A 25,299-nucleotide genomic window follows, 5' to 3' on the forward strand; every position below is an offset into this window, starting at 1 on the left:
TCCTGCTCACAAGGTTGCTTAACGTCTGGGAACTCTACACCCCTTTCACTCCAGTGAGCAACCCAGTTTCTTACACATCCACAAAATATTAATCTGTGAGTAACATCATCTTAGAAAGATGTATCATATGCATGTAAATCTTCTTGAATTGTGGCTATTAGGCATTCCAAGACGGGAATGCCATGGGAAGCTTGTGCCCATGCATACTGGTTTTTGACCACTGAGAAACATGTGTATGACCTGTTCCTGGAGTAATTATAGATTTACTCTTGTTAAGTGGAGGAGCAATCCCATTTTGAAGGTGGGAATGAGAAGGAAAGTACTTCAAACTGGGTGGGATTGTAGAACAAAAGGTTTCTCCACTGGGAAAAATATATCAACCATGCAACTTTTATTTTCTTAATGTGCATTTATACCTATGCTATGGCATTAACACTGACATGTACAACATACACTTAACCTCACAGAACTAGACACTGTTGGAAATTCAAAACAGCACTGCAGGAGTACTCATGGAACCCTGCAGCTGTGGCAGCGTTCCAGAAGTACTCGTCGTTGGGAGCTAACATACTGTATGTTTGAACCGGGGAGGGCTGGACCACATAAACAAATTAATTTTTGCCTAGGGTGGCAAAAATCCTTGATCTACTGCAAACCTTGAGTACTTTTATTTTTATAGAGGTGCCTGGTTTATTCTATATTGGCTAAGGCCTCTTTCATTGACTCAAACTGGAGAAGCTTTGGTGCAGGGTTTCCTTTAGTAAGGTCTACATGCACTGGCCATAGTGCATGGGAAGAAGGTGTGGTAGATTTCTAAACAAAGCCTTGTAACTGCCAGCATGTGCAAATGTATATTATGTTTCCAGTTGATTCCACCTAAAACTTTGGGATGAGATTTCTCTTACCATTTCAACTGAATTGCCGAGCAGCGGTGATTTCATTATAAAATAGAACAGAGAGGTTCTTCAGTCTGGAACATAATGTAGATGTTGCATATAGGACGTTCTCAGTGTCTTTATTATGCATTTACCTATTAGTGGTATTTATGCTATGCAGCCTCAAACAAAGTGTTGTATATTTACAATAAATGCTATTTGAATGGAGGTACAGGTATCAGGAGCAGAATCCATGTTACAGATTTTCCCAGACATCCGTTTTCAAGCAGGAGTGTTACCCACATTCGTCTTGGTCTACCACAGTCTCTCTCCTACAGATAAACTTTAACCAGGTAACCTATTCCCATGATAGACTAATACAGGTTGGGGCTGGCTCTATGGGACACAGTGAAAACACCCAGGAGGCTTTTAGGGATGGATAGATGGAGGGTTATGTTAGCAAACTTTATAAAACGTGCGTACACCCGTGGGTGTCTTCACGCTTGCTGAACTTGAACATGCTGAGATAGGACCCTTTAGTTGCTAAAGAGTCATGATTTGAGCTCCTTCCTAATATAAGAAGGGATGTAATGGCTGGGAAATATGGGGGAGAGTATTCCAGAGCCTGGCTGTACTTGTGACAAAGCTCCTTTCTCCCCAATTCACTTTCTTGACTCTGGGGAGGGTGAGTATTCTAGACATGGCCTAACGCAGAGGTCAGTTGGGAATGTACCACCAAAAGTGGTCCCATAAGAATTCAGGCCCTGCGTAATGCAGGGCTTTGTGGGCCAAGCAGAGGGCCTTGAATTTAACCCGCTTGTGAACCGGGAGCCAATGGGAGGTTCAGAATCATTCTAGCTGCCGTATTGTGGACCAGCTGGAGCCTTCTAATCAGATGTTCTTGTAGTTTCCTATACAGTCCATTGCAATAGGCCAGTTTTAAGAGAACAAATGTTGTAATCACATTTTTCCTAGTCTTATCAGGAATGTAGGGAAGAATTTTCTTAATAATCTTTAGGGTATGAAAGGAGGAAGAAACCACCTTGGAGACTTGTGCTCCAAATTTTTTTTAACAAATCTTTTTATTACAGTATTATAACACAAATTACATAAACACTACTCATTGGTTATCCACCCTTCAGAAAAAACACATTAGCACATTACATCCACTATTTATCTTGCTGTTTCACAACTTTTAGTCCGTTTCTCCCCCCGGGTTCCCGTGCGGTCATTTCCATCATTCTGCCCCATCTAAATCGGGCAGTAGGGGCTGTACACAGAAGGCCTCTAAACTCATTCCATTTATTCCAGACATTTCCCCACTTTTGTGGGCAGCCCCTGTTCTGATAAGTTGTTTTCTCGGCCAGCATGCATCAGTCCATGTCTTTTTTTTCCATTCGCCGAGTGTTGGTGTCATTTCAGTTCCCCAGCCATGTGCTATATTTCCTTTGGCGATTATCAGGACTAAGGTCACTCCCGCCTCTCCCCCCTCTCCATATCTGTCTCCTTCCATGCATTAAGCAGGCATAGCTTGGCCGACAGCGGGACTATCACTCCATATAGTGTACTTAAACAATGCGTTATCTTAACCCGAGAGGACTGCATTCTCGGACACGCCCATATTATGTGAAAACATTTTCCCTCTTGACTGCATCCTCTTAGGCAAAGTGAGACTGGTTGTCTGCTCATCTTCACTACTGCAGTGTATGAGATGTAAGTTCTATGGAGGACTTTAAGCTGTATGAGGCGAAATCGGGATCTGATGGCTACTTCTCTAGGGGAGGATAGGGCATCAAGCCAATTGTCCTCTTGCATGACTATAGTATCTCTTTCCACCTTTTCCTGCAATTTTTTAAGCAAGTCTGGGGTATTATTGACTAACTTTTTGTATGTTGACGAGATTGCCTTTTGAGTTATGTGCTCCTCAAGCAATCTGTTTTCTAAGGGTGAAGATTCTGGTACCTCTTCCTTTCTGGGTATTATCGTTTGCAGGGCATGCTGAAGTTGCAGATAGCGGAATGTCTCTGTGGGTGCCAAATGGTACAGTCTCTGTAGGCAGCAAAGGACTTTATTCCTGTCGATGAATAAACATCTCCCCCACTTGAGATCCCCCGGCCTCATTCTCATGTCCCCAAGGTGGTCAGACTCCCACAAGGGTGTCTCTAGTGTGATCTTATTCCTCCATCCCAGCTTTTTATGTATTGAGTGCCAGTTCTGGACTGTCAAAGCCGTCGGTTCCCCTAAGAGAAGATTCCTTGGTTCTGTATATAGTGTATATAAATATCCCCTGGGTTGGAGTGTTAGTCTGTCCATCTGATATGCTAGTTCCGATGTTGGTTGGTGGGCTACTGATTAACAACTACCACTTGTGTCGCTCTGTAGTATGTTTGAATGTGAGGGAGGGCGATTCCACCGTCAAATTATCCCAGAGTTAGCTTGTTAAGCACTGGTCTAGGGGAGCCCCCATCCCACAATAAGGTCCTAACCTCGCTCTGTATGTCTCTGAAGTATGCATCCGATATTCAGATAGGGAGTATTCTGTAAAATGTATAAAAAGCGTGGCAGTGCCACCATCTTAAAAAGTTCTGCCCTTCCCAACAAGGATAGCGACAAGGGCCGCCAGTGATGCATGTTGTCCTTCAATCGTTTTAATGGAGGGCGAAGGCTTTTTAACTTAGAGATCTTGATTGGCTGTGACAAATATTCCTAAATAATGGAATTCCTCCGTTACCACCTCCACCTCGCATTCCCTCGGCACTCATGGTAGTGAACCACATAGGACAAAAATTACTGAGTTAGCCCAGTTTATCTCATATCTGGAATACCACTGGAATATGGCAAAGATGTTAAGAATTCTAGAGATGGAAACTACTGGAGCTGCCACATATACAAGAATATAATCTGCATACAAGGATATTCTATCCTCCCAGTCTGCAGTCCATCGGAGGCCTCAAATCATTCGGTTTCCTCGAATCCAAGCCATCAGTGGCTCCAGCACCAGCGCAAATAGTAATGGTGAGAGAGGGCAGTCCTGTCTGGTGCCTCGCTGGAGCGGGAAGGTGTGGGACACTCTACCATTTACCACCACTTGTGCTAGTGGGGCCTAGTAAAGGAGGTGACTCCAAGCGATAAACTGATGTCCGAGTCCCAAGTGCTCAAGGACTACAAATAGGTATGTCCACTCGACAATATCGAGTGCCATGCAAGCATCGAGGGACAAAACTACTGCATCTTCTTTTATTTGGTTGGCTCATCCCAGGTCTCCAAGCAGGTGTCTTAGATTGAGGATGTAGCAATTTAGCAATTATTGGGACAAGACGGAGGGCCAGCAATTTAGCCAGGATTTTTGCCTCAGCGTTTATCAAGGATATGGGACGGTACCATCCACAATTGTCAGGAGGTTTGCCTTCTTTGTGGATTACCACTATTGTCTTAAGGTGTTGGTCTCTGGGCAGAGCACCAGCTTCCCTTCAGTCCTCGTACATCCTGAGCAAATACGGCACTGTAGTTGTTGCCGTTAGTTTATACAATTCAATTGGGATCCCGTTGGGGCCCAGCGCCTTTCTGGATCCAAGTGCACTGATCGCTTGTCTCACCCCTCCTCCGTCAGGTCATCATTTAGAGTCTGGATATCTTCAGGAGAAGGTTTAGGGAGGGGTCAATCCTTAAAAAACTCTAATGCGTCATGCTTAGTATTGGTGGTTACTGAGGCTTACACTGACTCGTAGTGAGACACCAATGCATCCGCAATTTCCTGAGGGTCAGTGAGTTCATCGCCGTGTGTCATATGGATTGAGAGCATCTTCGCTTTGTCTCCCTGCTCTTAAATGCGGTGCTGAGTCATCATGATCATGTCTCTGGTGGTTTCAGTAGTTAAGTTTCCGTACTCGTATTGTTTGAGGCTCAACAGGTGCCTGATATCTTCGTTGATTTGTCGTATTAATTTTGCTTCGAGGTCTAGGATATCTTTCTCTAGATTCTTTTAATCTTTTCTCTGTTCTTTCTTGTGCTCAACCATCAAGGAGAGTGGCTGTCCCCTGATTATCGTTTTATATACTTCCCAGAGTGCCACTGGTTATGTCATGGACTGCTCATTTTCTTCAAAATAGAAGCCTGTTTCTTTTTTCAAATCTCTAATCTTAGGGATTTGTAAATATGAGGGGTTGATACTTATTGTGCTACTGGTACGCTGCTTGCCGATTTTATATCTTGCCTGTATAGGGGATTGATCCGATATTCCTCAGGGTGAGGGCCTCACCTTCTCGAAGCTCGACAATTGGGATGGAAGTGCAATAAGGTGATCAATCCTTGGAAGACTTCCATGTACACCAGAATGCAAGGTGAACTCCCTAGCGACCAGATTTAGCCTCCTCCAAATATCTATCAGTCCCGTGGCGCCCATGAACTCATTTAGTCGTGTTTGTGTTTCATGAGTCTTCCTCACTGGAAATCGGTCCATTGTGTCATTCACTGTCATATTAAAGTTCCCACCTAGGAAGAGGTGACCCATGTGGCAACTCCAGTAATAGTATTACTAGATCTGAGAATGTGGTGTTGTTGAGTGACGGTGGAATGTATAGAGATATTATATTTATTGTTTCTCCCTCCCATTTCTCTGAGATTGTAGCGTATCTTCCCCCTTTATTCATCCATGTTCTTTCTATTATAAGTGGAAATCACTTTTTAAGAAGTATTCCTGTGACCCTGGATCCCAAGGTAAACCCGGAATGTAAGCATTTTATATCCCCATCGGGCTAATGCTTTGCATGTTTTACCCAAAAGATGAGTTTTTTTGCAGGAGGACTACGTCTGGGTAGTGCATTTTCAGGAACTGAAGGACTATGCCCCATTTAATATTATCCCCCAAGCCATTCACGTGCCACATCACTAGGCAGAGCTCATGGTTGTGTGTATATGTCATGAGGTGTAGTGATGGTTAAGCTGACTTCCTATGCAACTGGGGTCAGGATCGCCCCTGCCGACGGGGGTGGAGGGAGTGTCTTGTGGAAGGCATGTGTCCGTCGATTCTGGTTTGTGATATTTGTCATTATTGGCATTGGTGTCGCTGTATCAGGATTGAGTAATATGGAGAACAAACAATTTGAAATAACAAAACTCCTATCTAACCCATTTCCCGGAAAACAGCCCTCCCACCCCGCACTCCTGCCTGGCGGATTCACAACTACCCGGCTCCCCCAGCTTAGCACAGCGCCTGTCGACCCACTCTGGTTACTAGAAATGTATGAGGGGTGGCCCGAAACCCCCGAATTCCCAGCCCCCATCCCCAACACAAAGATTTTTGTCACCCCATCAATTATGACTATTTATAAGAGCGCTGGTTAGGTGGGCCCCATTGGCTTTCGTTGTCACCCGTTAACCATTGCCAACTCAATGGCATCGACATCCCTTACCATAGTCCCCCCAAACCATCTGTGAAATCATTTGACTCGATTATATATCTCAGATAGATTTGGTTCCCAATATACCCTGTTCAATTATATTTTCCCCTTCTTAGTTTCATCAACAGTCTTTCGCAGGGGGCCCCTGCTGCATCAGTTCTACAGCCACTTCACCAGGTGAGGCGGATGTTCCCCTCCTCTGCCTTCCTCGGTGTGGCCCAGGAGGGGAACCCCCCACAGTGCACCACCCTTCAACCATGCCCACCCTGCCTCGGGCGAGTCAAAGAACCATGTTTTACTTTCATCTTCTACGGGCAGTTTTGGAGTATTTCAGTCCCTTTTTCCGCAGTGCTTGCTTGACCTCCTGGAAGTTACGTCTTTGTGCTTTCGTACCTTCAGTGTGAAATCCGTGAAGAAGGTTACATTGACATTTTCATATAGGACCGGTGGAGCAAACCGGGCTGTTTGGAGTATCACGTCGCGGTCCCTGGATAGGTCTGGGTGGGGCAGCAGGCCTAGGTCGCCCCCCGGCACTCTATGGGCTCTCTCCACCGAAAATAATTTTGAGAGGTTCCTGGGCTGGAGGTATTTGAGGACGATGTCCTCCACGAAGAGATCCACAGCTCGCCCCTCCTCTCGTTCAGGGACTCCCAAAATAAGCACATTATTACATCATGATCTTCCCTCATAGTCTTCAATCCACACCTCAAGTTGTGCCGCAGTTGTCTGAAGCTCTTTCACTTGGTCCTTAATGGTCTTAGTATCTTGCTGTAGTTCCGTCGCTAAACCCTCCATCTCTTGCACTCTGCTATTCATTTTACGGATATCCGCGCGGATCAGGGACACTTCTGTTGTGACATTGTCTATGCATCCCTCCAGGGCAGTTCAAACCTGCGAACCCCCTGAATCCCTTCTATTATGTCCTTCGGGAAAATTGTGTCGCCAGCTGTTGACTGAGGGTGTACACTTGATGCACCATTTTTGGTATTTCCCTGGCCCTCCTGCCCTTTCAGGAGGGCAAATTTGTCAAGCTCTGGTGAGTATTCTTCATCCCTCTTCCCCCAGTCATGTCTGCACAGGGTGCAGGATACTTTGGTGGTGAGAGACAGGCTTCAGGGTACTCACTGCTGCCAGCCACTGGTGTATATTAGTTCCAGTGCAGCCTGTCAGTTTCTCCCAGTGTTCCCGAATCTCCCCCAAACCGGGTGGGCCGGTCAGGTTTTTTGCTGGGATTATTTTATCTTAAATCTGCTCAGCAGGGCGGATCTGAGGCTTTTATTCCAGTAGGAGTCAATGTTGGTTAAGGGGACAGTTCCCCGCTCCAGGCGCTGCAGCTGGGCTCAAAGGTTTTTATAGGGTACTTAGGTTTGGTTTAGAGGACTCTCCAGTGGAGCATGGGAGACGAAAAGAGAGTCTGGTATTACCCACTGAGTACTCCGTCTTGAGTTCCCTTCAGGTGGCTGCATACTCGCTCGTCAGCGCTGCTCTGCTCTGTTCTCCTCTTGATCCACCCGTCCAGCATCAGCTTCGCTGGGGGGGTCCGCAGCACTAGGAGAGCGGGACTGTCTCGTGACCGGCAGTCACATTGCTGGCCGCAACCATCGATGGAGTCTGCTTGTTCCGCATTTATTCCGCACTCTGGGTCAGGGCCCCATTGACACCACAGCATGGCTGTTTCTCTCCTTTCGATCTGTCCCGCCAGAGCCAGCTTCGAGTGGGGAGGTAGTCACAACACCAAAAGAGCCTTGCATCCTCTTGTCACGTTCCCGCCATACCTATCTTGACCCTTCAGGGCTGACTTCACACTCTGGGTCGGGGCTTCCAGATACGGGAAGGCCGTATCTCTTCCGTCCTAACACCAGAACGGCTATTATTGCATGAAACTCCTCAGGGCGAAGCTCACCGGAGTCTCCAGCGACCTGTGCTCTTTGATGGGGGTTCGATAGCCGATTTATGTATGGATAGTTCCTGGGAAAAGATCCGAAGCACGGAGCAGCTTCAGCAAGCGGCCATGTTGTTCGTCAGTTGGCAAAGCCCCCCTTGTGCTCCATATTTGAGCTTGTCATCAATAAGCTAAAGGTGGTGGGCCAAGTGTGTCAGGCCACCAACCGGGGAACCAGGTAGGTAGGAGATTGCCAAACAGAATTTCTTCGGTTTTACCCGAGTGGAGTTTTAAACAATGTTTACTCATCCATAGACTGATAGCTCCCATACAGTTGTGCAGACGTAAGGGGCCTGAGGAATCTTTGTCAATGTCTGCCACTAATATTTGGGTATCATCAGCATAGGATGTAAGATTCAGGGTAAAACTTTTAAGTAGGGGATTCAGTTCTGAGACGTAAATATTAAAGAGGGCTGGGCGCAGTGAGGATCCCTGTGGGACCCCACATGGTAATGTAAAAGGGGAGGATGCAAATTGGCCCAAGGTCAGCGTTTGGGTCCTATCCGAAAGGAAGAAAGTGAGCAGGAAGAGGGCCTTGCCTTTTACCCCTATGGGGTTCAAACGGTTGGACAAGGTCTTATGGTCCACTGTATCGAAGGCAGCAGATAGGTCCAGAAGAATAAGTGTGTGGCCGAACCCCCACTATCTAAAGCAGTTCTTATTTCTTATGTGAATTCGATTAGGGCTGTTTCTGTGCTGTGACCTACTCTAAAGCCAAACTGAGTGGGGTCCAGCAGATTGTTGTCTTGAATAGATTTTGACAATTCTAGGTTCATGATTTTTTCAGCAATTTTCTCAGGAAGGGGAAGACGGGAGATGGGACAATAGTTATTAGGATCCGTAATGCCATGATTGGGCTTTATTAGTGGGAGAATGGAGGTTTGTTTCCATCTGGTTGGGAACACCCCGAGCGAGAACATCATGTTAAAGATGGTTGATAGACTGTTGGAGATAAGTTCTGATACCAGTTTCAGAACACTTGGGGATATAGGTCATCAGGGGACCCACACTTAGCTCAAAGCAGGAGAGAGGCCACTTGATTTAGAGAGGTGGGGGGAAATTCAGAGAAGGGGGGTAGCCCTAGTCTTTCTGCTGTCTCAGTTCATTGGTATCCTCTGACTGTGAATTATCAAATCTATTAAAGATTTGGTCGACCATTTCTTTGAAGGTGAATATTAGGCTATCACAGAATTGTGGGCTATATGTGGTCATGTTATTTTTTGGAGGCAGAGGTAAACGTATTGACCACCCGGAACAGTTCCTTATTGGAATTTGACATGTTTCCAATCATCTATTTGTAATAGTGACTTTTTTCTTTGATGAGAAGGTTTTTGCATTTGGCTAACACTAATGTATATGAATGTTCATCTTAGGCATCATAGTGCTCACGCCAGTGTCTTTCTTGCCTTCTGCAGGCTTGTTTCTCCAGTCTCAGGGCTTCGGAGAACCAGGGGGCAGATGGTTCCTTCCTGTTGGAGTGCAAAGAAATTGGAGAGGCGAATTTAAGGAAGGCAGTATTAAGCCAGTTAGTGTAGGAGGTGGATGCAAGGTTTACATCAGGAGGGAGGTCTGGTTGATTCTTTACTGAGAGTTGAGTTAGTAGGACAGATTCTAGTTTGTGCCAGGCTCTACGAGTAGAGGACTCAGCTGGCTTTGAAAAGTCATGTGTTTTAAAAGGCAACAGGAGTTCAAAAAGTATGGGTTGAATGGTTCTGACTGTGATAGCAGAATCACTGGTGAAAAGGCCATCAAGGGTGTGACCAGCCAAGTGTGTAGGGTCCTTAATGAGTTGACCAAGTCTAGAGCTGAGGAAGTCTCTATGAGAGCTTTGGTATCTTCATCATTACTGGCTTCCAATAGAAAACTGAAGTCACCAAGGATAGGGAAATTTTCAGATTGATGACCATACTCCGGTAGTGACTGAAAGTTATGCAAAAATTATTTTTTTGCGCCCAGTGAGAGATATATAAGAATGCCATTAAACATAATTTGCTTATGGTAGCCTAATTTGAAGGAAACAGGCTCACATTCTGTAGAGGGAACAGCATTGCAGTGGGCATTAATCCAACTGTGATATATCAGAGCGCAGCCACCCGTCTATCAAGTCTGAACAGCGCATAGCCGGTTGGAACTGCTAGCATGAAATCAGGGTTGGCTGCCTCATCACTCCAGGATTTGATGATGATTAACACATCGAGGCGTGCAGCGTCGTTCAGTTCCGCAATTTCATATCTATGTTTGGGTATGAATCGTGCATTGATAAGAGCAAGCTTCAAAGTGGTTATTGTGTTTTTAGGGGGGAGTTGCCCTTGCTTGATGATAGATGGGCTTAAAGAAGGTCCCAGTATAGTTGTATTACAATCTGGGCAAGAGAGCCTGGAGGAGGGGGCCAACAGGGCTATACAGAGATTAATGCAGCCGAGGAAGCAGAAGGGGCGTAAGGCAAGGAGAGTTTTACCTGAATATTTAATGCTAGACACACGAGTTACGGAAAAAGATCCAGGGTTCCTGGCCCTAGGCTCAGTCCGGGTCGGATGTTGCACAGATGGGCTTGCCTTTGGCATGCCTTGGAGCGCCAGAAGCGCACCCGCTGATGTGGGCATAAATAAGTACCCTCTTAGAGGAGGGGGGCGTGTCCAGTCTTGGTGCCAGAGCGCGAAAGATAAAAGTGGTAAAATCAAATGGGCTTTCCAACTGGGGCCCAGCAACCCCTGCAGGACCCACAGGCTCTCCTGTGGGTGTTGCTACCGATAAACTAAATATTATAACAAAATTAACAAGCATTAGAAATGCAATTGGTCTCGCAATTGTTTCAGTTAGAGGTATTAGTATTGCAAATGATAATGCATTTATAGAATAATGTGATAAAAGGTCAAAGTAAGCAGAATTATTGGGAAATAGAACTGCAAAATGAAGTGTATATTTCCTTGTAAAACACAAACTGACAGTGAGTATTGTAAAGTAATGTTGTGTATCTTTTAATGTTGATAAAGCCTAGTAAAAAAAAGCTTTGTTAATTTACAAGGTAACTTTTTATGCACTTTGTAGATGTACATTATTTAAAAGACTTAATATTTTGCTTGTATAATGAATCATAGCAGTAGTTGTGGGAAACGGTGGCTCATGGGCATAAATTGTAAACTGTATAAACATGCATAATATTTAGAAATGTGTTTTTTAGAACCATGCAGGCTTCTTGTCACGATGACTAAGATCGCAGCGTGGACTCTGGCACACTTTAAACATAGAATGCTAATTCATGTAAATGCAACATAATACATTTGTGTGTCACTAAAGGGCACTGAAACGTGAACAAAAATCAATTCAGCTCTATAGTAACATTTTAAAAGTTAAGGGGACTTTTAAGGACAAAAAGGTCAATAACAAAGCTGGATGTTCTATTGGTGTGACCCAAAGGCTTAATGTGGGAGCTTTAAGCTAGTAAACAACTGCTAACTGTTATCAAGAGTGTGAATTCTGTAGATATGAGATAGGAAGAAGAGCTCCTTTCTTCAGTTCTTCCCTGCGCCAAGAAGTCTGGCATGGTGTGAAATGTTCCAATTGTCTCGAAATGTTCTTTAATTGGAGACTGCGGCAGCATAATAAAACAAGCATTGGCATAGCCAATAGGTCTCGCCTTTGGGACCTTATAAGTGTTTAGCCATGCAACAGTTGCATAACTAAACACTTATAAGGTCCCAAAAGCGAGACCTATTGGCTATGCCAATGCTTGTTTTAACTGCTGCAATCTATTGAAGCCTCACGGAGAACATCAAAGCGGCGGAAAGTGAAAGTAATCGCGGTAAAGCGCGACGCGCGCGCCCGCGCACATGCACTGTAGCTTTAGGCTGGCCTGGTAGCACTTTTTGGAGCCCTCACAAAATGTCTCGCCAGACCAGCGCATGGGCTGGGTCAGGCGAGACCTAAACACATGTAGCCTGGCTTTTAAGATTGAATCTGCATATGTGCGTTTTAACAACAAGCACAGAATATCTGATATTTTGTGAACCACAGGATAAGCAGTATTCGATAAAAACTGTAATGTTGCTTTGAAGCTTTGATTCAGTTTGTTTTGATTGTAACAGTTGTAGTTGCTGGTCTGTTTTATAGAAGCAATGAAAGGGAATTCCATTGATACAGAAGGAATACGGAAGGTTTATAAGAAGAAAAGAGGAAACTTTTTGTAAGTGTGCTAGGAGAGGAATACTAAGATATGTGAAGTTGAGGGTAAAAAGGAAAATAAAATACTAATTTTGAACAAAGTATTTAACAAACCTGAAGTCCTATTGGTAAATAGTAGACCATGCTAAATTATAATGCATTGTAGGATAGTTTGTACTATTTGTTTAAGAAAGTAGGTTCCCATACCAATTTGCCATAATCAAAATAAACATAGTAAAAAATGTGTAAATAAGCAAATACCAGAGCAAGGCAAACTAAAGTGCTATGAGGGAGAGTACAGTGAGTCTGTGGAGCAGCAGAATGAAGGTATCCTTTTGGTCTGCAGGGGCTGTGCCGATTACGAACATATATGTACGTGTTCACGGTTTAATATTTTGTGTAAACAGAAGGCGCCTGATAATGGATAAGGTTAATGTGAGTGTGATGTTAAGAGGTATACGCCTGTAGAAAGAAGACTTCCCAAATTTCAAATAGGGTTATATTTTTTTTATTACAAAGATCAATGAAAAGAGCAAGGTGAGGGCTAAGGAAAGAAAGCGAGTAGGAGGAGCGGAAAGTGATGTATAAGGAAGGTGAGTGATGAGAAGAGCAGGTTGAGGTATAAGGTTAGAAAGTGAGGAAAAGAGGAATATGAGGAATAAGAAATGAAAGTATGAGGAAGAGGAGCATGATGTAAAAGGAAGGAGAGTGAGGAGGAGAAGAGCAGCGTGAAGTATAAGATTAGACAGTGAAGAGAAGAGCAGTGTGAATTATAACGATAGTGAGGAGAAGAGCTGTGTGAAGAATAAGGATAGAGAGTGAGGAGAAGAGCAGCGTGAAGTATAAGGATAGAGAGTGAGGAGAAGAGCAGAGTGAAGTATAAGGATAGAGAGTGAGGAGAAGAGCAGCGTGAAGTATAAGGTTAGACAGTGAGGAGAAGAGCAGCGTGAAGTAGAAGGATAGAGAGTGAGGAGAAGAGCAGCGTGAGAAACAAGAAAGAAGAGTGAGGAGGAGGAGAAGAACAGCATGAAATATATGGAATGAGAATGAGGAGAACAGTAATATAAGGTGTAAGGAGGGAGAGTGAGGAGTGAAAGAACAGTGTGAATCAGGAAGGAGCTTGAGGAGTAGAAGAGTAGTATGAGGCACAAGAAAGGAGAGTGAGGAGTGGAGTGTGAGGTATAAGGAAGGAGAGTGGGGAGAAGTGTAGTGTGAGATATAAATGTAGAGTGATGAGAAGAGTAGTGTGAGGTATAAGGCTGGAGAGTGAGGAAAAGAGTAGTGTGAGGTATAAAGATATATAGTGATGAAAAGAGTAGTGTGAGGAATAAGGAAGGAGAGTGAGCAGTAGAAGAGCAGTGAGAGGTATAAGGAAGGAGATCAAGGAGAAAAGTAGTGTGAGGTATAAAGATGTAGAGTGATGAGAAGAGTAATGTGAGAAATAAGGAAGGAGAGTGAGGAATAGAAGAGCAGTGTGAGGTATAATTAAAGAGAGTAATGAGAAGAGTAGTGTGAGGTATAAAGATGTACAGTGATGAGAAGAGTAGTGTAAAGTATAAGGATGTAGTGTGAAGTCAAAGGAAAGAGAGTGATGAGAAGAGTAGCATGAGATATAAGGAAGGAGAGTGAGGAGTAGAAGAGTAGTGTGAGGTTTAAGGAAGGAGAAGAGTAGTGTGAGGTATAAAGATGTACAGTGATGTGAAGAGTAGTGTGAGGTAAAAGGAATGAGAGTTCGGAGTAGAAGAGTAGTATAAAGTATAAGGAAGGAGAGTAAGGAGATAAATAGCAGTATGAGGTATAAGGAAGGATAGTGAGGAGGAGAAGAGCAGCGTGAAGTATAAGGATAGAGAGTGAGGAGAAGAGCAGCGTGAGGTATAAAGATGTAGAGTGATGAGAAGAGTAGTGTGAGGCAAAACGAAAGAGCGTGAGAAGGAGAAGAGTAGCGTGAGATAAGGAAGGAGAGTGAGGAGTAGAAGAGTAGTGTGAGGTTTAAGGAAGGAGAAGAGTAGTGTGAGGTATAAAGATGTACAGTGATGAGAAGAGTAGTGTAAAGTATAAGGATGTAGAGTGAAGAGAAGAGTAGTGTGAAGTCAAAGGAAAGAGAGTGAAGAGAAGAGTAGTGTGAAGTCAAAGGAAAGAGAGTGAGGAGAAGAGTAGCGTGAGATAATGAAGGAGAGTGAGGAGTAGAAGAGTAGTGTGAGGTTTAAGGAAGGAGAAGAGTAGTGTGAGCTATAAAGATGTAGAGTGATGTGAAGAGTAGTGTGAGGTAAAAGGAATGAGAGTTAGGAGTAGAAGAGTAGTATAAAGTATAAGGAAGGAGAGTAAGGAGAGTAAGGAGATAAATAGCAGTATGAGGTATAAGGAAGGATAGTGAGGAGGAGAAGAGCAGCGTGAAGTATAAGGATAGAGAGTGAGGAGAAGAGCAGCGTGAGGTATAAAGATGTAGAGTGATGAGAAGAGTAGTGTGAGGCAAAACGAAAGAGCGTGAGAAGGAGAAGAGTAGCGTGAGATAAGGAAGGAGAGTGAGGAGTAGAAGAGTAGCATAAGGTATAAGGAATGAGAGTGAGGAGTTCAAAGGCAGTATGAGGTTTAAGGAAGGAAAGTAAAGAGAAGAGTAGTGTGAGATATAAGGAAGGTGAGTGAGGAGAAGAGTAGTGTGAGGTATAAGGATGTATAGTGATGAGAAGAGCAGCATAAGGTATAAGGAAGGAGAGAGGAGGACAAGAGTAGTGTGATGTATAAAGGCGGTGGGTGAGGAGAGGAGTAGTGTGAGGTATAAGAATGGAGAGTGGGGAAAAGAGGAGAATGAGGAGTAAGGTAGGAGAGTGAGGGGAATAGAATTATAAGGCAGAAGGAAGCTGATTGATGAGGATAATAGGGTTATTATGAGGGCCCCGGCAAGTAACAGTTTACAAATTAAGGCCTATTGTTGGGCACCCTGAGAAGGAGCTTGAAAATGAATCTGAATGTGCTTGTGGTTGTAGCGCGTTGAGATTTATTGAGTAGTGAAACATTAGTTAAGAGGAGATGTACATTTATTTTGTGGAAGGTAATACAAAATGTCCGCAGATGCTGAGGGACGATTAGGTAAAGGAGCGCGCATAACAGTAGTTGTGGGAAACAGTGGCTTATGGGCATAGATTGGTTAAGTATCGTAAAAACGCGAAGAACTACACAAGTATGCATAATAATAAGAATTGTTTTTTTTAGAAGCACTCAGGCTTCTTGTCACGATAACCTAGATCTCAGCGTGGACTCTGGCACAGTTTAAACATAGAAAGCAAATGTATGTAATTGCAACATAATACATATGTGTGTTACTAAAGGGCAAGGAAACCTGAACGAAATCCAATACATCGCTATAGTAACATTTTAAAATGTAAGGGGACTTTTAGGAACACAAAGGTAAAGAAGCATGATCGGATCCTAAATTAAGTAGCACGAGTTGTGCTGGATATGGGGTGGGGGACAAGTCCCCACTGCAGCCTCCATCTGTGAGCAGCGGCCAGGGCAGCTGACTTCGGAGCTCAGCGCTCACGGTTCGGTCCCCGGCTCCGGTGGCAGCCCAGCTCAGCACCGTGTGACTCTGGGCAATAGCTCACTTAATTTCCACGACGGCCCCCAGCGCCTCGAGACCCATAAGGGTGAGTAGGTCACCCTTTACAAATACGGATTTACATTTTTTTTACATCTCCCAGTGGTGAACCGTGCAGACACACTGAATTTAAAGTTTAAATTAAAGTCATTGTTTAAATGCAAAGGATGTGTGAGTGTGTGTATGTTTTTTAGTTTTTGACTAAATAATGTTGAGCTAGTAATAATGCGATTGGAGAGAATAAAACAAATGTAGTGTTTAAATTGTTTACTCCTCCTGTGTTTAATTTTTCTCACTTCTGCAGTCAGAGATTCTAAATGCCAATGAAACCCCAGGGGGTTCCAATGGCATTTGCGCAATGAGCGCGTGCAATGAAATTCGTTTTATTCATTTGTGTACTTACCTCTGTTCGGCCGTATGCCGTAGTTTACTACCCTCCACCCTGCTCTTCCCCCGCCCGCCCACCGCCCCGCAGCACTCCCACCATGAGCCGCTACTGGAGACCCAGTTGCTAACGCCTATGGAGCTGATATGGCCATTTCCTAGTGCTGAGAAAAGCTCTCAGTAAAGCCCCGGTCTTTGTCACGTGGTGGGGTTTCTTTGATTGCTGTTTTGGGGCAGCAAAAATATATGTTTGTGTTTTATCTGAAGTAGAAAATCAAAACAGATTTTTGTTACGTTGAACTAAGCTGTCAAAAAGGAACTGTAATGCAAAACGCGATATACAAATAATAGGGGGATAAATGGCACTTCCGTGCAAATCACCATGAACTAAAAAAAAAAACTAAAAAGACCTAAATTAAAATCCCAGGCAGTTTATATACTCTAGACCTTATATGTCATGTTAATATGGACGCACCCACGAGCCTTCTTTCACTTCCTTGCAGACATTCCCACATCTCCTTTTTGCGGATAAAAACATTATTATGAAGAAAGCAAGTGGTTGGGGTCAAACACCGCTGCCAGGAAGTGTGCTGCATAATGCAAACGCATTATGGAGGCTAATTTGTTCTTTCTTGCTGCATAATTGACCTGGACTCACACTCAGAGAGGACTGCAGCCAAGCAATTTTTATGACATAAACCTCAAAACAATACACAAAAATACAGAAACAGAGTATGCATCAAACAAATACACAAATCATGAAACATTTCATTTAATTCACAAACAAAAGATACGCACAAAAAAGAAATTGTATTTATAAGAGAAGGGATGAAGCTTTTCGAAGTTTGGTTTTATTTCTAAAAGAGGAACTTTTATGCTAGACTCTATAGTATCACTCTATCTTTTTTCCTCAGAAAGTTTGCTCTCTCAGCTAGTGACACTGGTATCTCTCTACAGAGTGGTTTTGGAGATGTCATTTTGTTAAGAAACCCATATTTCTAAGGGACCCGTAAAATATTTCACATGTACACTAACAGTCATCCACAGACGCCGCCTAATAACTCTAAATGCATGTAGTAACACAAAGCTACAAACCCATGCTTTAGAAAACAAATGGTGCATCACACAGTACAATGAGTGCAAATGTACAGTGGAGAAAAATAGGCAAGAGAAAGGGAGCTGTAGGCTGTCCCTTTGGAATCTTGTGAAATATAGCAAGTATGGTGAGCCCTTCAGACAGTCAACCTTTGGGAGTTATTGCATAACTTTTTCAACACTTACCCCAAACCAAGCTGCATCCAGTTGTTTCATTTTTAACCTTTTGAACCTGATTACTCTCAGGTCGGCGATGGCTGGAGAACTGTATCCCAAGGCAAATCCACAACTCAAGGATCCCAACAGTGCAGCAAAGGCTGCCCAGTACAGATTGACATTGCTGACATTTCTGTAGGGCAAAAGACACAAGCAGTGAGTGTTCCTTGTGATGAAATAATTCACAGATCACACATTCAGTGTAAGTGCAAAAAAACCTCTGCTGGGCCACGCGGAGCTCCGCTAGCAGCTGAGTGCGTTAGATAAATGCTGTTTGTGGTTATTTTCCATGCCAGGTGCTTGTCCGGACTGTGCAATCATCGCAAACTGCACCATGCCCAGCGCAAGCGGGCGCTGCTTCCTTTCTGCCGCTCGGGTAGATTTTTCTCAAAGTGAACAGATAGTTTCTCACTCGCACTGAGAAATCTGACCGCCCATGTTGAGAAATCTCGCCAGGAGGTTGATTTTCCACGCCCACCAACATGATGTTGACAATCGCGAACGAGAAAAGATCACGCTGGGAGGTGGATTTTCCTCGCTTGCGCTTGGCAACTTTATGTTGACAAACGTGAGTGAGGAAAAAAACGCTGCGAGCTCCACAGAACGCAGAGTGCGGAGAGCTCCGCAAACTCCATGAGCAAAGCGGAGTTCACCGCCCAGACTTAATTCAGTGTTAAACATTCATTTTCAGAAAACTATTTGCTTTATTTTACAATCACAGTCTCTAAATATGAATACAATATTTCACATTTCTTTAAAGTAATAATCCTCATTAGGGGGCAGATTACGATGTGGCCCGTAAAGGCATCCTAATGGGCCGCTCGGTTTACTTTCTGACTGCCTCATTATGATGGAAGCAGTCAGAAACTAAACCGGCTGGTCATTCCAGCTGGCTTCCGGCAGTCCACCAGTTGGAAGCCGGCTAGTAATCTTCAATGGTGGGCCTTTCCACTCTTGAGATTACTATGCACGGTCTCCGACATGGCTTCCATAACAGCCTGTCCGACATGGAAAGCGTGTTTGGGTGCCCCCAGAAAAGTCCCCTTTGGTGCATGGCCTCCGGTTAGGGGCAGAGCGGGCACCTATAGTGCCCCCCCTGTTGATCCCTGCACCTTGTGAACTGCACCTCCCTTTCCTCAATGGGAGCATGTGTTACGGCCGGTTTACAGCCATAACATGAGCTTCCATTGAGGAAAGGGAGCAGGCAGCTGAACAGTGTTCAGTTGCATCAAAATGAGTCGGTCGGGAACACTGACCGGGTTAGTTCAGTCCCAGAAAAGAGTCGGTGTCCCCGACATCAAAATAAGCCCCTAATTGTCATTGATAGCCATTTTGTAGTTATGAATGAGTTGCAATTCCATAGGTAAGATGTTCACTTTCAATGATAATAGCTTTTGCCTTACTCTGCAAAAAGAAAAAAAAAGGTTTTGGTCACCTAAGGTAGACGCTATACAATTTTGAGCAGGTTGGGTGCCTAAAGTTATCAAAGTCTCCCAAATTGTGTGTTTTCCATCCGAATTCTCTTAGGAATTACTGCTCAACCTCACAGCAAAAACTGCTACATGTATTTAATGCAAACCTTGCAGGACATACACTCATTACAATTGGAAATGTTTATTTTTTATGTAACTGTACAATGTGGTTTTTCAAAATAGATCGCCACAATACTGTATTAATATTTCAGTTGGCCTGTGAAAATTCGAGTGAAAAAAGTAATTTCGATTGGCTGAGATAACTTTTTCTTTCATCAACCTGGAAGTGCATAATTTGTTTGTAATTCCTAAATGTTACCTACACGATGCATATTATGGACAAGAACCTCCCAAGATCACAATAGTAAATGAAACATAGGTGGCTATAAGAAGCAGGATGCTACACTTCTCTTTCCTGTCTATATACTCCACAGTGTCACAACACTAAGGACCTTGTTACAAGTAGTCCGTAAAAATCCAAGTCATTTCTACCCCCTGCATTTACCATGTCTAGTGGTCTCAGTTATTTCATAGTTCTGGGAGACCAGGTATTTCGAATTTTTGGGGAATACATGCGGAAATTTTTCTTAACATGCTCATTTACACATGTTTTTCCTTGGTATTCCACCCAGAGACTTCATGTGCTTGCAGCAGGTGACATTTTTGAGTGAGATACTGCTGAGTGGCAGTGTTTCTGCTAAACCCATGGAGGGGCGGGGGCGTGGCCTGGTCAGCGATCAAAATGGCCGCACTGCACCTAATCTCCACACGCATGTTCCTGATGTATCGGGATAATATTTACCCGGCAATGGCACCAGCCGGCTGAGGAGCACCCACGGTGGCCAGGAGGGGTGCTGATCCTGGCTGGATAGGAACAGCCAGTTCTGGAGGCATGCTATGCCCATTATTGCTGGGAGCCAGGCACCGCGCCTAACCTTGCCTCGGAGGCCCTGCGGCGACAGGGGCCATGGGTGAGCCTGAGACCAGGGCTACCAAGCCCTGCTGGGTCCCGCTGCCCACTGTGCCCTGGACTGCGCTGTTGGCTGCCATGCATTGGAGGGCCTGTGTCGCCGAAGCATTGCAGGGGAGGAGGCAGCCCATCTGGGACCCAGAGAGACGTCTGACGTTGGCCTTTTAAAGCCGCAGAGGTAGACGGGCCAGTCTGTTATGCCTGGCCTGGCGGCCTCCTGCTACTGTTTCTGTCCGGCCTCTGTAGTCAGTGGGGATGCGGCCGGCTGAAGACCCTGGAGTGGATCAGTGAGGAGTGATTGGGCCCACAGTGGGGTGTTGAGTAGCAGCACTCCTGGGCTAGGGCCGCGGGCTGCAGAGGGATGCCCCGCCCCCATACTTGTGAGGTGCAGTTGCCCCTGAAACATTGGCACGTGTCGGGCCCTCACGGGCCTGGTGGGGCCCTTGCTGCTCTGTTTGGGCCTGGTGAGGCTTGGATAGTGGGGCATTGGTGAGACTCTTTAGTCCCTGTGCTCTTGACTCCGATGCCTGGGCCCCTCTCGATCTGCAGCTTCCACCCCTGAACATGCCTCTGGAGTGGCTTTCTCCATCGTAGGCCACACTCTTAGTGATAGCGCCTATTCGCTGCGGGTATTGGTTACGGACACTGGTGATTGCCCCGGTACTGGCTTGGGACGAGTTGGGCTGCGTGGACCCAAAACAGCGCAACCTGCAGTTTGAGTGCACTGGGAGATGAGAGGAAGTGAATAGCTCGGGCGATACGGAGGGGGTGGCGAGGGGCTCCTTGGAGCTTACACAGCCTGCTACTGTGGAGGCCCTGTTGTCTGAGATCCTAGGGGGGGTTTAGGGCCATGGAGTCACGATTCAACACCCTATCAGGCAGATTGGACGAAGTGGCTGAGTGCCTTGACCGTCAGCAGGCCCAGATCGCTGAGGAATGTGTTTTGGCATTAGAGGATGGAGTGGCAACCATGACAAAGCACCTGGAGAAGCTTGAGCGTCAGCTCAAGACCGTAGCTCTGAAAAACGAAGACCTCGAAGCCCGGTCGTGCCGCAACAACCTTCGCATAACTGGGGCTGCGGAATCCATGGTCACTGGGAAAATTGACCTTTTGGTTGAAAACCTGCTGGTGGAGCTGTTTGGGTGTGAAGCCTTTTCTACTGCTTTCCTGGTGGAATATGAGCATAGATCGCTGGGGTCTAGCACCCCTCCCGGGGGCAAGGCCACGGACCATCATTGTGCACTTACTCAACTTCAGGGGCAGAGATACCACTCTTTGGATGGCGTGCAAATGTGGGCAGGTCCAATACCAGTGCACGTTGATATCTTTCTATCCAGATATTACCCTGATGGTACAGGAGGCTTGCCGTAAGTTCTCCGCTGTGAAGGCCTTGCTCTGGGAAATAGGACTTCGGTATGGCATGCTCTACCCGATGCGTCTATGCATGGATGTCCAGGGAAAATTGTGTGTTTGACAACCCTGTGGAGGCAGGAGTTCTTCCAAAGGCAGACCAGGGAGTACTGGAACAACCTTAGGGGCTCGCCGTCGTGATCCCCCCTGACTTACAGACTACAAACAGCTCGGATCTGCTCCCGGACGGAATAGGGCACTTGGGTGATAGGGACCTGCCTGCCTGACCTGGAATAGGCTTATTACCCACGTCAGCTCCTGGTGACTGTCCCGATGCCGGAGCTGTAGAGTACTCACCTTACAGAGAATGCTGCGAAGGCTGGCGTGATGCACCCTGCTGTGATGCTAGACCAGTGAATTTGTTATGCCCCCTCATTAAAGTCTTCTATCCCGTTTTATGATCAGTTATGTATGTTTGCAATGGGAACAGACTGTTGGTGTGTTCCCCCCCCCGATGGTGTACTCCAATATGTTTTGTGCACTAGTTGGGTAGTGTTTTGGGTTCTGTTCCTAGTTGGAATTTTCTCCAGCACTGTTTTGTCTGGGATGGGTGGTGGGAGGAGGTTGGGGTGTCTGGGATGGGTGGGGAAGGAGGTCGGAAATTGATTTTTTTTGTCTTTGAATACATACCACCTTGCGAGAATGTTATTGACATTGCAACCAGAAGGGCCTACCTTACCATTTGTGTACATGACTGTGGCTGAACGCATGACGACCCAAGACCTTGAGGTATCCCTCATGACCTGGAACATCGGAGGCAGCGACAATCCCCGCAAAGGCAAGTTAGTACTATTTGGTCAGGCATGAAGTTAAAATTGCTTTTCTACAGGAAATTCAGCTATCCGCGGGCACCTCTCCACCACGGCGTGGGGCCCACACAGGTTTTTCTCAAACAACAGAACATATAACCACGTAGTCTGTATATTGATACACCGTTCAATCCCTTTTACTCTCACTGACAGATTCTCCGACACCAAAGAGAGGTACGTGGCTGTTGTTGGCCACCTAGTGGGCCAGTCATAGGCCCGCTAGGCCTATGACATGATCATAGGCACTGACAATGCAGATTTCTCAATATTACTGTCCAGAGCTATCAAGACGAAGGAAGACTATTCGTTGCAGAAGGGGGCTCCCTATTTTACAAAGGACATAAAAGGGGGTAGGTATAAGACAGTAGAAACCCGTAGAGAAAAGAGAGAACACAACCATCACATGGTGCTAAATGGGTTGACTAACAACCCTTCTACTTCCTCCGTTATAGATGGAGAGCAGGGAACACCCTGCAGCTTCTGGGCAGCATGGAGGGAAGACTCCACCTTGGGAAACACATGGGCCCAGACCGTGTCAGAGGAAGACGACTGGGTACGCCCTTGCTTTTACACTTCAAGGGGTTTGTTGTATAGGGGGGTCAGGAAGCCTACTGAAATGGTAATCCAACTCCTAGTCCCTTTTCCTTTCCGTGACCAGGCCCTGCATCTAGCACATACCCAGGCCGGTGGGGACCATTAAGGAAGAGAGAAGACCGAGGAATACCTCTTGTGTGGTTTTATTGGCCTGAGGTTTTCTCAGAAATCAGGCTCTTTTGGGCAGCCTGTCTCCTGTGTCTGCGGGTCAACCCCTCCCACATTCCTAGGGCACCTTTGTGTCCCTTACCCATTATTGAGGTTCCCTTTTCCAGGGTGGGTATGGACCTTGTGGGTCCTCTGGTCACCTCTACCAGAGGGTACCAGTATAGATTAGTACTGGTTGATTATGCGACGAGATACTCAGAGGCAACACCACTCACCAGCATGACAACCAGTACTGCAGCACAGGCATTGATCGGGTTCTTCAGCCCGGTAGGGTTCCCTCTGGAAATTCGGACGGACCAAGGCACGCCTTTTATGTTGCGGCTCAAGGCACAAATCTGCAAGGTACTGGGGGTCCAACAAATACACACCTCAGTCTACCACCCCCAAACGGATGGCCTGGTAGAGCAGTACAACTGCACCATTAAGAGCATTCTGAGAAAGACCATATTAGCGACAGGGAGGGATTGGGATCAGCAGCTACCCCTGCCCTTTTTGCGATCCGAACCTACACCCAGTCCTCGACCGGCTACAGTCCGTTTGAGCTCGTGTTTGGGAGGAAGCCCCAGACCCTGTTAGAAATGGCAGCGGAGAGATGGGAAGATGAAGAATACAAGGAGAAGGGCCTCCTCGATTATGCCGCTCAGCTCAAAGAGAGACTGTCCACATTGTGGGAGGAAGTCTGGCATAATCTAGAGACTGCCCAAGACAAACAGAAAAGCGGGTACGACAACAGAACAGTGCTGAGGAAGTTCCAAGTTGGGGATAAGGTCCTCCTCCTCCTCCTTCCCTCTACCGACAACAAGTGATTAGCAAAATGGCAGTGCCCCTTTGAGGTACTCTCCCAGGTTACACCGGTCATCTATAGGGTAGCGGTACCCCATTCGGGGAGGGTGGGTCAGATATACCACATCAACCTCCTGAAGACATGAGTAGAAAAACCAGAATCAGCGGTTGAGTTTTCTACCGACCTACTGGTGACCGAAGCCCAGCCCCTGGTTATTCCCTTTCCTTCCGTTGGCAAGACCACAGCAACAGGTGCTCTCCCCATGGGTTCCCAGTTGACAACAGACCAATCGAAAACCCTGAACTCTTTGGTGGACATTTATTCTAGCACCAGCTTCATACTTCAAGCTAACGGGGGAGGACAGGATCCCCTTCACAGAGAGGCTGTATGGGTGACTGACACTGTGTGTGAGTGGCGGTATGGGTCTGTATGGATGTATGAGTATATATGTCAGGGGCTGTCTTAGTGAGTGAGTGGGTGGGTATATGAGTGGCTGTATGGGTGAGTGAGTGGATGTGTGTGTTGGTCTATGAATCAGTGAGTAGCTGTGTAAGTACTGGTATGGGTCTGTGAATGGTTAAGTGGGTGTATGAAAGGTTCTATGGGGTGTGAGTGGATGCGTGATTTTGTGGATGATGTCAGTTCTAAAAAATAGAAAAGCAATTTTTTTTTTTAAGTCTGGCAACTCGCAGGAGGCCCCACCCCTTTTTCCACCACTCTGCAAACCCACCTCCTGGTGCACTGCTGATGATGATATCCCCTTGGCTGCTGAGGTTTCTTAGGGGCCAACAATACCTCATGTTACCTTCAGTAAGCCCCACACAGTGGGATTGCTGAGAGGTAGTCGCATGCCACACTTCCTTTCTCTACCACTCTGCAAACGTGACTCTCGGTGCACTGCTGGTGGGGGGAGGAGGCCCCTTTCCCTCCCGTGGGTCTCAGGACTAAAGTGGACTTCTTTTCTCAAACAGCAGTGTACCAGGAGGTTACAGGTACGTTATAGTTAGGAAATGGAATTTAAAAATGGTTAAAAATTCACTGAAAAAAACAAAGGCTACTCTGACATTATAGTTAGGTTCAGATTTCACTTGTATAAAACCAGTGAAATTCAGCAGTTATAATTACTTGAGCTTACTATATTTTACGCCCCTGCAATGCAGTGCTTATGACCTCACTATTACATCACTCATGACATGGTCAGTGAAATCACTGATGACATTGCTGATGACATCATCAACTGAGTGTAAGTGTTTTTAAGAGTTTATGGGTGTTAAAACATATATACTAAACTTCTACAAAAGTTACATTTGTATATTAGGTGCACTACTATGGAGTAATTCTACTTCGAACATATGTTGTGAGTGGCTGTGTGACTGTGTGCATCCTTATCTGTATAGGTGTGTGAGTGGCTGTATGAGTGTATA

The 25,299-nt window shown here is 45.6% G+C and overlaps 1 protein-coding gene across 1 annotated transcript in view; it reads right to left on the reverse strand.

Moving 5' to 3' along the window:
* Window positions 1-20,044, reverse strand: part of LOC146868746 (solute carrier family 2, facilitated glucose transporter member 8-like) — a 74,316-nt gene extending 54,272 nt beyond the window's left edge. Inside the window, exons 1-3 of the mRNA XM_085624156.1 lie at window positions 19,942-20,044; window positions 18,171-18,219; window positions 17,638-17,800 (exon numbers count right to left, since the gene is read on the reverse strand). Of these exons, the coding sequence (XP_085480282.1) occupies window positions 17,638-17,800; window positions 18,171-18,219; window positions 19,942-20,044 (315 nt within the window). The remainder of the gene's footprint in view (window positions 1-17,637; window positions 17,801-18,170; window positions 18,220-19,941) is intronic.
* Window positions 20,045-25,299: the final 5,255 nt, after the last annotated feature.

The sequence above is a fragment of the Triturus cristatus genome, chromosome 1_2, assembly GCF_964204655.1.
Source record: "Triturus cristatus chromosome 1_2, aTriCri1.1, whole genome shotgun sequence".
Classification (NCBI taxonomy): Eukaryota; Metazoa; Chordata; class Amphibia; order Caudata; family Salamandridae; genus Triturus; species Triturus cristatus.